This window comes from Podarcis cretensis (assembly GCF_951804945.1).
Source record: "Podarcis cretensis genome assembly, chromosome: 3".
NCBI lineage: Eukaryota > Metazoa > Chordata > Lepidosauria > Squamata > Lacertidae > Podarcis > Podarcis cretensis.
The window spans coordinates 102,337,825-102,350,639 of NC_137172.1; the positions used below are offsets into that span (position 1 = coordinate 102,337,825).

The window sequence follows — 12,815 nt, forward strand, 5'->3', positions numbered from 1 at the left end:
AATTATACAAAACATGATTTGTAGGAATACATTTTATCAACAGGTGCAATGGATTCAGAATTTGACAGCTCAAAAGGATTTTTATTGACAGAAGTGACAGAATTATTGACAGAATTCTACTGCATATTATTTGTTCATTCCCTCTGTAGGACAACATTGCATTTACATTGCACCTGAAGCAAGGGTGTTGGGTATTTTTTTTTGTCATTCTTTGCAAGTGAAAAGAAAAAGAAAAAGAAGTATACGGATGCATTGCTTTTATTTATTTTTTATTTTGAGCTGACTCCAATGAAGCCAATGCACAGCTTGCCCTCACAACTATCAAAATTGGTTCCAGAGTGTGTGTGTGTAGAGCAGGCATCGTTCGTTTGGCTCCCTGAATGACTTTGTTGGATGCAGTGCTTAGATACTTTGAAACTTATTTATTTATTCAATTTATTTATTTCTATGTGTTTTTTTTAAAAAAAATTATACGCTGCCCTTCATCTAAAGATCACAGGGTAGTTTACAATATAAAAAACACAAAATGCATAAAATAATCAATCAATCAATCCCTTCCCACAGTGACATTTAAAATGCCATGAATCATTTAATCAGCCAAAGGCCTGGTTGCATGGAAATATGTTTGCTTGGTTGCCTATAGATGTGTTACGGAGACGCCAGGCAAGCCTTCTTGGGGAGAACATTCCACAAAAGGGCAGCCATTGCAGAAAAGGCCCGTTCTCATGTAGGAAGCACACAAAGAAAGGCCTCAGGTTATGGTTGCAGGGTCCAAGTTCGTTCACATGGGGAGAGGCGGTTCTTGAGGCATTGATATCCCATTATATCCCACCCTTTTTCTCCATGGAGCACAAGGTGGTTTGTATGGTCCCCTCCACCACTAATTTAATCCCCATAACAAGCTTGTGAGGAAGGTTAGGCTGAGAGTGTCTGACTGGTCCGACGTCACCCAGTGAACATCACAGTCAGGTGGGGATTCAAATCCTTGTCTCCCAGGCCCTAGTCCAACACTCTAACCAATACGCCACACTGACCTTCCCATGTTCATGCAGCTTATGACCTAACAATGGTAAGCTTTTGAATCTACTGTAATAGTTCTTATATTACAATGAACAATAGGTAAAGGTAAAGGGACCCCTGACCATTAGGTCCAGTCATTACTGACTCTGGGGTAGCAACGCTCATCTCGCTTTATTGGCCAAGGGAGCCGGCGTACAGCTTCCGGGTCGTGTGGCCAACATGACTAAGCCGCTTCTGGCGAACCAGAGCAGCGCACAGAAATGCCGTTTACCTTCCTGCTGGAGTGGTACGTGCTTTTGAACTGCTAGGTTGGCAGGAGCAGGGACCTAGCAATGGGAGCTCACCCCGTCGCGGGGATTCGAACCGCCGACCTTCTGATCGGCAAGTCTTAGGCTCTGTGGTTTAACCCACAGCGCCACCCACGTCCCTACAATGAATAAAAACTTACAAATAACATGTCACATAAACAGGGATGTGAGGGACTCAGTCTGAGTAAGCAGGGAAGCCCAAGGTGGATCCTTCAATAATCCCTCCCTGAATACAAAATTCCTGCCATCGTCGATGCAGACATCATGTTTTGAAGATCCATGCAATAGTAGTGAACAGAGCCTTTCAGCTCTGAGAGGGACCTGGACATCATGGTGGGCCCCCTCCTCTATCAGCGGGCCCTGATGGGCTTGCCTGGCTGTAGGGGCAGCACTCAAAGCAGTGCTCATCTAGCCATCCTTTTAATTTTCCACAATTCACCAGAACTGCACATTACTGAAAATATGTAAATAACTAAATTTAAGACTGGAAAAATAAGAAACTCAGAGAGTTGATATGGACAGATCCTTCTATCCCTACTCTGCCTAGAAAAAGGCCTGTCTTGTCTCATCTGTTCCCAGGCTTTCTCCATTCCTACCTTAGTGCTCTGTACCGTAAGAAATATTTTGAATGTTCTTAATCTGTTGGAGGGGTTTGCTTTCCAAATTAGATAAGTAAACACCACTAATGAGCAACACAAACATTTTCCCTTTCAGGCTCACACACAACGGCATTGAAATATTGCTCTCATTACTTACTAATAAATCCTGTACCTGTTTTGTCTGACACGTTCTTATGTACTTGGCTAAAAACTAAGGTAGAAGAACCAAAGCCACTTTTAATGTGAGCAGTGTATTAATTAGGAATATTTAACAAACCCCTTGTTAAGGCCCACCTTAGAAGCCCCCCAACACCAGAGTTGGGCTGAACTGCTACAATATGTCACCACATAAAGCCAGCCAGCCAATCAGCAGATGTGGAGCACTTCAAAGATAACCATTTTGTTGTGGAAAAAAAATCACAAAAAACTAAGATTAGCTCAAAGGTAGCTAAACTACACAAGAAAGCTGCTGCTAAAGCACGGTGCTTGTAGTATGGAGCTTTGTTAGCAAACTTTGCAAAGCTACAGCACTATGCCCCATGGGAGTTTCTGTTTCTAAAGAAATGTAGATTATCCCTTTGCTTTTCCTGAAAGGGCAAATTCTGCTTACCTTAAGGTTGAGGTGCAGTCTTATCAGACCATACACCTGGTAGCTATAGCTCCATATAAACAATTTCTTCATTCCTTTTTAGCAAGCAGATTCTTGGACTCAGTAAGATGGTCATATCATATTACACCATTTCCTACATACACTTTATGAACATTTCTGCTTCTAAAATCTGGGAAAATGAACTGGACAGTACAGCATTAATCCTGCATGATGCAAAGAAAACTGAAGCAAAAAAATATACCACGTATGTTTCTTATCAACATACCTATATACAGTACATGTTTTCCACCAGCATATCCCCTGCAGCAGGGAGGGTATGGATTTGAATAATGCAAACACAGAGAGGAGGGCTGATCACATGGGCCTTTCAATGGGAATAAGAATAAGGAATAAGTGCTTTTGTGATTTAGCTGCAAAAGCACATAACCCTTTTTCCATAGACAGAACCCTCAAGGTTGTGGACTACATCTAAATGATGGAACCACGTGGAAAGAGCCGACTTAATAAACACTTACCAAAGAAATAGTACTCAGTGAACGACCCCATTCACTTGTGCCCTCGCATATGATTCACTCATAGAAAAGATGTCCCAAAGTTTCTGCAGGCCTGTCTTGAAATGTTAGGAATCTGGCCAGAAGCGGCATGATGCAGCATTATCCAATTAAGATTTATGGGTGCCAAATACTATCGCAATCAATCAGTAGAGAATGAACTAGGAACATAGGAAGCTACGTTATACTGAGTCAGAGCTTTGGTTCATACTGCTCAGTCTACACCGATGTCCCCTCTAGCTATCCCTTATATTGCACATTGATGCTATCAGAGTTGTCACACACAATCTCATTTTCAATACTGTTTGCACTTGCAAGAGTTTTGGGGAAGTCACAACGTTTCGTTTCCAGTCAATGCATATCTTGTAACTTGTTCTTATCCCACAATTGTCTGCTTTCTTTTATCCCTTTTTGGTTGCAATATAGCTCCCAAAGGCAGCAATAATTTGGTAGTCTTTGCCAATCAAAAAGAGAAACTAATAAAGCAGAATAAACCCACCAATCAGCTAACTTTTTCCTCTCCTGCTACAGTCCTGGGCTAACTCTCTGAGAAAATGCCTGATCTCCTGCAATTTCCCACTTCATTGAGCAGGGTCCCATGACCCTCAAGACAGCCTTTTGGGGGCACTTTGGGGCTGCCAGTGAAAACATGGAGGAAGAAAGTCAGCTTCTAGCTACCTCTTTCTACAGATCGATCTCTGGATCCATTCCTGTAAAAACAGAGGGTGCTTTTTTATGATCCATGGACAAACAAAGGATCACTCCTAACAGCAAAGTCGGGTGATTTGTGCCAACCGCATTGTACCCAAAATGGGGCACCTGAGAAACAAAAGGTACGCATTAGCATGCCCTGGGGAAGCCAACGATGTATAAAAATACTGTTAAAGAAAGAGAGAAAGACACCTAAGGGGAAAGCCTTCATTCCGATGAAAACTGAGCTTGCTCAGGAGTAATGGAATGTACGGTAGTAGCAGTTGTAAAAGAAAAATGAATGAGGTGTAGCAGGAGTGGATTGAAACAGTACTGGCTGTAACACCCTGTTCTAGTTTACTTTTCTAGCACAGACTAGTTGCGTACTTGTCTAGAATGACTTCATTTATTCATTCTATCAGAAATTTACCTTGATATACAGCTTTGAATCCAGGTGAGCCAATGCTGTCATCCGACTGCAAATGGAGCCACATTTGGTTGCTCATGCTCACTATGAGATCAGGGACACTAGAGCCAGTCAGCCTGTACATAAAAGAAACAGTAGCATCATGCACAGACACAAGTGTGATGCCTTGTCCTATCTGCATTATGCTCTTCAACTTGTGTCTTCCAGTTACAGAGTGATTGCTCCACGACGACTCCAGGTTTGGGAGTGAAATGTCACGCTAGAACAAAGATGCTAAAGGAGGACCTGCCAGTTATAAGAGCTCTATGAAGTCACGGCAGGTAGCAAGTGATATGTTTGCATGTTGAAATCAGAGGCTGGCATGAGTCGAAAGTGTCAACTCAAATGGCAGGTGTCGGAGTCCACAGTGAAATAAGGCAACTTGTAGACAACACAAGATTGTCAGCAACAATCTGGGTAGAGATAGCAATTACTGGATTTTATTAAGGAAGCCAGAACATTCTGTTATCTCAAGAGAGGAATGTGGCGAAAGCAATTGTCCTTATTTAAATATCTCCGCAGGCTACTGGCTTTTTACATTATGTGCACTTTCCGTATGAAATATGTGACGCTTAATGGATGCATCTAGCAGCCTATACCACCACTCTTTTGTTGCACCATTTGCATCGTGGAAGGAGCTCCTAAACTTTCTGCAAACATTTTTTTTAATAAAAAGAAATCCCACTAAGAGGGAAGTCACTCCCTCTGCCCTGAAAAATTACCATTAGCATAAGCCCAAAATGCCAATGCAAGCCCCGTAGAAGTAATTGTTCCTGAAGGTAATTGAGGTAGTCTGTGCTCTTTGAACATGCTCAATTTATTGCCCAGTGTGGGTCTCAAACCCACGATCCTGAAATTAAGAGTCTCATGCTCTACCAATTGAGCTATCCCTCCAACTATCACTGAAGTCCCAATGTCCTTGTGATGAGCACAATAGTTAAAATAAGGCTGTACATCTCAACACAAAAGGCAGTGAGTGCTCTTCCTCAACAGGCACACCACTGAAATTATGGGTCTTGGGGTGGACCCAAGCTTACTTTCTAGCTAAAATTAACAGCAGGCCTTTAAAAATATTAAGAATAAGAAGCACTAGCTCCATCTCCAAAATCTGTATGTGCACAGTGTTAGCTTTTTAAATATATATATATTATTTTATGCATCAAGTGGTTTTACTTGTTTTCCTTCCTGTTGTTGTTCCATCCCAGTTCCTGCTCTGTGAATGTACTTTCCAAAGAGTCTTTAGACTTTAAAAAAACAACAACAACTGCACAACTTAAGCTAAAAATGAATTTTAAAAACGAAGTAGTAAAAGTGGGGACCCTTTCTTAGAGAAGATAATACAAAGAGTAAAAAAATGAATGTTATTGTGTACTTACACATACAACACTGTTCTGGTATCTCCCACTTTTCCAGCGTCTCCTACTGTCAGGGTGTCGTATCCTCTTTCTAGCTCAAATTCTTCAAAGGCAAGCTTTATGACCTGTTAGGATAGGAAAGGACCACATTTGTCAGCTGATCACATTTTTTGCAACTGTGCTTTACACTGTAGTATCATTATTTTGGGGGGCGAATGATAATTTTTGGAAAAAAATTCAGTGAGCGGTTCAAAATATATAGATTTGGGTGTGATGAATTCAAATATGCCATACCAATAATAATTTTTTTTCTAGGACAGCATTTGGCTTGGTAAGTCTACGATTGGTGAAGAAGCACATAAACCAGTTTTTGGAAAACCAAAGAAATTTAAGTTCACCTTCTAAGAATGCCAGGTAATGCTAAATAATACAAATACTAATAAATTCTGTTGGTCCTGTTGGCATCTGTCTGTCTTGAGAGACATTGAGGTGCATCTCTGGGGATGCAGGCAAATGCTAAGGAATAAACCCTACACAAATCCAGAGTCGAGTATCTGAGGTGGTTGTAAGGTTTCTCTTTCTAGCAATTCTTGCAACAAAGCTGGTATCAAACATATTGCTCTGCTTTCATTTGGACCACATCAGCAAGGCCAGAGGGCAGCCCAGGAGCTCCATACACACTGCCCAGGCTTGTACCATGGAAAGGTCACTTAGGTACTGCTAGTGCAGCAAAAACAACATGGAAGGCAGCAGTTACAGTGGTACCTCGGGTTAAGAACTTAATTCATTCTGGAGGTCTGTTCTTAACCCAAAACTGTTCTTAAACTAAGGCACCACTTTAGCTAATGAGGCCTCCTGCTGCCGCTGCGCCGCCGCTGCACAATTTCTGTTCTCATCCTGAAGCAAAGTTCTTAACCCGAGATATCGTATTTTTCGCCCTATAGGATGCACTTTTCCCCCTCCAAAAATGAAGGGGAAATCTGTGTGCGTCCTATGGGGCGAATGCAGGCTTTCGCTGAAGCCTGGAGAGCGAGAGGGGTTGGTGCGCACCGACCCCTCTCGCTCTCCAGGCTTCAGGAAGCTATCCGCAAGCCGTGGGAGCCCGCGGGAGTTCCCCCCGGGCTCCCACGGCTTGCGCAGCACTGCCTGCACCCCGAAGCCCCGGCGCGCTGAGCAGTGGTACCCGGGGCTTCGGGTAGCTCTGCGCAAGCCACGGGAGCCTTCCCCCAGCTTACACAGCGCTGCCTCTTATCCCAAAGCCCCGGCGTGTGGAGCAGTCGCACCGGGGCTTCGGGTAGCTCTGCGCAAGCTGCGGGAGGGCTCCCCCGGCTTGTGCAGAGCTGCCTCTTATCCGGAAGCTACCCAGCGCGACTGCTCATCGCGCCGGGGCTTCGGGATAAAAGGCAGCGCTGCACAAGCCGGGGGAGGGCTCCCCCAGCTTGCGCAGCGCTGCCTCTTATTCCAAAGCCCCGGCGCACGGAGGGCTTTGGGTAGCTCTGCACAAGCCACGGGGGCTTACGGAGAGCAGCCTGTTCTGGGGGCTGGGGTCGGGGGAAGCTTGGGCTTCCCCCGCCCCAGCCTAGTGCCTTGGGGGGGGGAATAATTTTTTTTTCTTTATTTCCCCCCCAAAAAAACTAGTTGTGTCTTATGGGCCGGTGCGCCCTATGGGGCGAAAAATACGGTAATATTTCTGGGTTAGCGGAGTCTGTAACCTAAAGAGTATGTAACCCAAAGTACCACTGTGTTAGTTAAATTATATTAATAAATAATATAACTGCAAGTACATGGCAATCTTCTTTTTTTTAAAAAAAAATTGCAGTTTAACACACAAGCTATTTATCAAGCAAAACTACATTTTATTTATTTAACCGAACTATCCTATGAATTCCCAAGTCATGTTACAACTTTTTAACACCCCTCAATTTTGGAATTTGGAAGCTGAAAAAAATCAACATGCTATAGTGTAGTATACATTTGACCAAGCTGGGAATATTTAATAGTGCAGCAGTGTCTCGGGTATAAAAGTTTTTGATAGAAAAAGAATTACTATCTTTTAAAAAATAATAGAGTAATAAAAGTAAACACAGAGTGAAGTATCTGTCTCTAGGAAGTCTTTGAAAATTAATGTTTTACGGTTTGCAAGGCTACAGAAATATAAAATGAAATATATAATCATTAAAAGATTTTTAGTTTTATATTTTTCTGCTGCTCACATCATAGCGGCATACATTTTTATAAAGCTCTGGACATGCAATTGTATATAAGTTCAGAGATTAGCAGATAGTATACCACGATGATATGGAGAACAGAAAAAAGAATATTGTATATGTAAAACAACTTACCATTTAAAAGCAAAATGATTTTATATTATAATGTAATACAATTTAATAAATCAGGTGAAGGCATTTGAAAAGCACTTAGAACATGTACTGTATATATATCAGTTTCATGTGAAAGAAAAGAAGGGTTTGAAGAGCAGGATATTAGCACCACAAGGAAATAAATGTCTTATCATTATTTAAACCAATTCAAAGTTTTGTTGTCAAGCTCATCAAGCCCTGTAGGACCTGATGCAGCGTCCAAATGACCAGGGAATTATAATCAAAATAAGATGTCCTGCATGTGGTCCAATCCAAATGAGAAACTAGGAGGCTGGTAACAAGATATTCTTGGTAGTGGCATACCATCTATGGAACTTCCTCCCAGGAGGCTTTCCGTCTGTCCACACATTTTGAAGCCAAACTTCAGCAAAAAGAAACAAACAATGCTAGTTGCAACAAATATGGGTCAGAACTACTTTCAACGGGTCAACAACAATGGGTGTAGCAGTGGCTATTTTCAGGCTCTCATAAGAGCAGGATGTCAACAACAGTTGTTCAAATATGCTGGAAGTCAATGAATCCATAAACTGCTTATATATAGTTCAAGAAACTCTTAAACTCTTAAATTGTGTGATCATTTGTGAGCTGAATATCATATGTGTGCATTTTTCATGGGTGGTGGTGGGGTGATAACTCTAGTTTTCTCCCCCTCTCTGCAGAGCGAAGCCATTTTAAAAACACAAACAAAATATCAATTTTTCAGTTTGTTGCTGCCTTTGCTGAGCAGACAAATGTTTCAAAATGACTGATGTGATGTACTTTCATAACAATAATATAATCCAGAACCACAGTAACTGTGCACGGGTGAATATTTACAGTTGTATTGAAGAAGATAAAAAAAAACTAGAAATAATTTTAATGGGATCCAAAACATGCTATTTGTGTAATAGTTAGTTGGCACGAAAGAAAAGAAGTCATTATAAAATCAAATCACATACAAATTTGTTTTGACTGTATGCCAGAGTTCAGTGATCTATTACGTGTGGATGTTTTATCCTTTGTAAACCTGTTACACTCACACTTAATTGTTTCAGTGGAAAACAACTTTAAAGGCAATACTACAAAGGTTTAAAAATACATTTTATACCCTTTCAAGTCCTTAGGTGAGGGCAATGATTAACATGAAAAATTCTTTTTATGTAACCATGGTTAAAAAAGAAACGTAAAAAGTAGTTAGAGATATGAAAATCCAGCTATTCCCTCTCAATAGAAGAAGAAAAAGAAGAGTTTGGATTTGATATCCTGCTTTATCACTACCCGAAGGAGTCTCGAAGCGGCTAACAATCTCTTTCCCTTCCTCCCCCACAACAAACACTCTGTGAGGTGAGTGGGGCTGAGAGATTTCAGAGACGTATAACTAGCCCAAGGTCACCCAGCAGCTGCATATGGAGGAGCGGGGAAGCTAACCCAGTTCACCAGATTATGAGTGCACCGCTCTTAACCACTACACCACAGTGGTGTAAAGGTCTTTACATTCGAAGGTAGCATTCAGTGTCATCACACTATCAGCACTAAGATTTCCACTTCTTGCACATAACTCTTCCCACCACCACCACCACCTCTCCACGTGTACAACCTGTGCCCTTCCAAAATAACTTTCAGAGAGTTGGAGAAAACTTCAGAACAGGGAGGAGAGAGGGAGAGGAAGGTCCACTTCACAGTCAAAACTCCCAGAGGCGTGGAATGTTTTTGGCTTCATGGGTCAGATTCTTACCAGGAATGGCCTTATTGGCCAAATGGGGCAGGTAGGTGGGGCAACCCACCTGCCGATCACATGATGTTACAGGTCCTGGCCAGCTGTCAACCTCCCTTGCTGGATTTCCAAGCACCCACTGTCACTGAAAGAACCCTGAGAAAGAGTCTGCAGCAACAACAGCAAGAAAATGGAACAAAGGGGAGACTCTCCCTCCCTTTTTACTCGGACTTCCCTATTCTACTTGCAACCCCAGGGATGGAAAGCAGCAGCATGGGAAGCCTTTGGAAACCCTTTGTGACCCTACCCCACTCTCCTTTGCACACTTTGTTGGAAGTGTAAAGGAAAAAAGCAGAGAGAATTGCAAAGCCCTTGTGCCAGGGATAGGACAGGTTGGTGTGATCTCCCCAAAACAGCCGATTGAGTAAGTATGTTGAATACTGCCTGTCTTGAGTAAGTATGCTGAATACTGAATGCCTTTAGCTGTAATGGGACAGATTTCAATCTATCATCTATGAGAAAGGAAATGAAAAGTTTTGTTTTGGTGGCCAAAAAGGTCAGAAAGACGACCCTGGACATTATAGCAGTGAATTGTAAGGAAGATGCAGAGATCTAAAGAGAGACTATTATTTGTGGCACGACACCCCTTTTACTTGTATTTATTTTTGATTCAGATTTGTCATGACCACTGGCTAGTACAAAGAAGTTATTTGGACTGGATTAAAAAATGTTTGTGGAGCTGATATGCATAATTCAGCAATAACATTTAAATCACTGATGGTATTTCTTTTTTATATTGAAATGCTATTCCTCCCATTGAACTTTGATCATCAAAGATGATCAGTCATTTCGGATATTAAGTGACCTAACTGATATTTACTCACAATTTACATGTTCATTCCAACAATAAATTTTACAGCTAGTGCAAAGTCTCCCCCAAAGGTCTAGGGCCCTACTCATTCTAAGCCTCACATTAAAAATAATAATAATAAAAAAAATTGAAACAGATTCTACCATATGACATTTTACATTTGTCCTAAAAATAATCATCATTGGACTGAGAAACACATGCAAATTCTGAAGCGTAATATAATGACTTCATACTATAAGACAGGCATCATCATAAGATTCTGTGACGAAGCTGTGTCTTAGAAATTTCATAATGTGCTAATTAGTAACAGTGACTTGAATCCAATGGAATGGCTACGGTATATGTGTGGTGCAAGAGGCTGCTGAAGGAAGAGGGTGGTGATGAATCTCTTCTCTATGAGCTGTACTCCACCCAAAGTGGTTAGTATCCAAGTCAGAAGTTGTTTTTTAACAATTTATACTAATTAGCATGCTGAGATTTGCTAACAGAGTACATTCTTACAGGTATTGCAGTAGCTCAGAAAGTTGCATCTAAAGACATTTCAAATGTAAAATGTGTATTACAAACAGCATAAGCCACTAAAATAATTTGAATTACACTCAAATGTCAGGAGGTCAGAAGGAAACTAATGGAAATTAAGCCTTCCAACAGATCTGACGGTAACGTTCAATAGAATTTGCAGAAAATGTACATTGCGCGTTGACTCTGGTGTCAACGTTAACACTACTTTATCATAAAAAACCACAATTGATAATTTAATAAGTTCTTTTTGTGACTTCATAGCTTTAAAGCTCCATTGCTCTCTACCCCCTGTAAAAATAATTTTTCAGCTGAATGCAGCGATTGTGTCATTACAGGTTCAATTCTGCATATCTTTAAATACCACATATTAAATATATAAAAAAGGTTTTTCTTCCTGGAAGTGCAGTATTACCAGCACAGAGCAGACAAGAGTGCACTACACAATACACAAAATATGCATTGCATTAAGACAAAACATTTTCAATTATGCCCATCCCACAAAACATGATGGATAGGTGTAGTTTCTTTCAAGAGAATTATAGGTTGTTTGTTTACCACTCATTTAAGCTATTGTTAAAAAAAAGGGGGGGGGGAGACCAAATGCTGCTCACCCCCACAGGCCATCTGGTTAATCACACACAGACAAAGACAGACACAGACACATCTTATTCTTGGCTATATCTTCTCTCCATCAGATATAATCTCTGCAATAATTGGCCTTAAGTGTTGGCAGTAGATGAACACTACAGGAAGTTTGCTTTGCTTGTTTAAACCTCTCCCTTAAATAAATTCAGACAAGACTCAAATTTTGGTTTGGTTTTTGGCAGAATTTAGGTCACAACTTTACTGATTACAGCAAGTGAATGGTTGCATAGGCTCGGGTTCGACTAGCTCCCTGCACCGTTGCAGGTAGTGCTGACCTGAGGCACCAACATAGGTCAGCCTAGGGTGAACACCTGGATAAGCAGAAAGTCGGGAACAGGCTATCTCCGCCACCCAAATGCCCCCCTGGACTCAGGCATGGGCACAACCCCCTCTCAGAGGTTGACCAAACCATCCCTGGATTCCTTTAATGGAATACCCTTCACATAGTGATGGCGAGAGCATTCTCCCATCCCTATCACCTGAACCAGAGCCTATCCGCAACCTTACAAGTTTTGCTACGCGGAAGGCGAAACCCAAATGGCAACAGCCAATCAGCCAAGTGGGGGAAATTCCTGCTGTGCCATTTTCCCAACAGCAGATGACACACGACGGCATAGCAAGGTCAAGCGCACAGCCCTAAATATAGGGAGAAGTGGGTGGGTGTTCCAATGTACGCAATGAAAGAGGAAGCTCTGGGTCACATGCATAGGTATATATAGGTCCTTTGATCCATTTAGCATGCCTGATTAAACCCAGCATCAAGGGACCTACCAATTTGGGTGTTGTGGCTAATCAATCAAACCCACCCACAACACAGGGTTTGGTTGCCCGGTCTCACCGCAACATGTGCCCTCTTTAAGGGAGGACCCGATTTGTAGTTTTATAAGCTCCATCAGGCCACAATGCTTTATTCAAGTCATTGTACTTCTGCAACTGAATATACAGAGCTATTTGCCTGAAAAGCACCTTTCAACAGCGGACTTGCCCTCCACTTGTTGCACTCTGTGATCTGGTTTGCATGCACACCTCCTCCTCTTCCCCCCCAAAAAAAAGAAAGAAAAAAAGAAGAATCCTCAGAATTAAAAATTCTCTATCACAGAGCTA

At 41.7% G+C, this 12,815-nt stretch overlaps 1 protein-coding gene across 4 annotated transcripts in view; it reads right to left on the reverse strand.

The window, feature by feature from the left end:
- CSMD1 (CUB and Sushi multiple domains 1) overlaps positions 1-12,815 on the reverse strand; it is a 991,444-nt gene that overhangs the window by 252,239 nt on the left and 726,390 nt on the right. For all 4 annotated transcript variants that reach the window (XM_079969603.1, XM_079969602.1, XM_079969604.1 and 1 more), the window contains 2 exons: positions 5,621-5,724; positions 4,209-4,321 (listed from right to left, as the gene is read on the reverse strand). In XM_079969603.1, the coding sequence (XP_079825729.1) occupies positions 4,209-4,321; positions 5,621-5,724 (217 nt within the window). The remainder of the gene's footprint in view (positions 1-4,208; positions 4,322-5,620; positions 5,725-12,815) is intronic.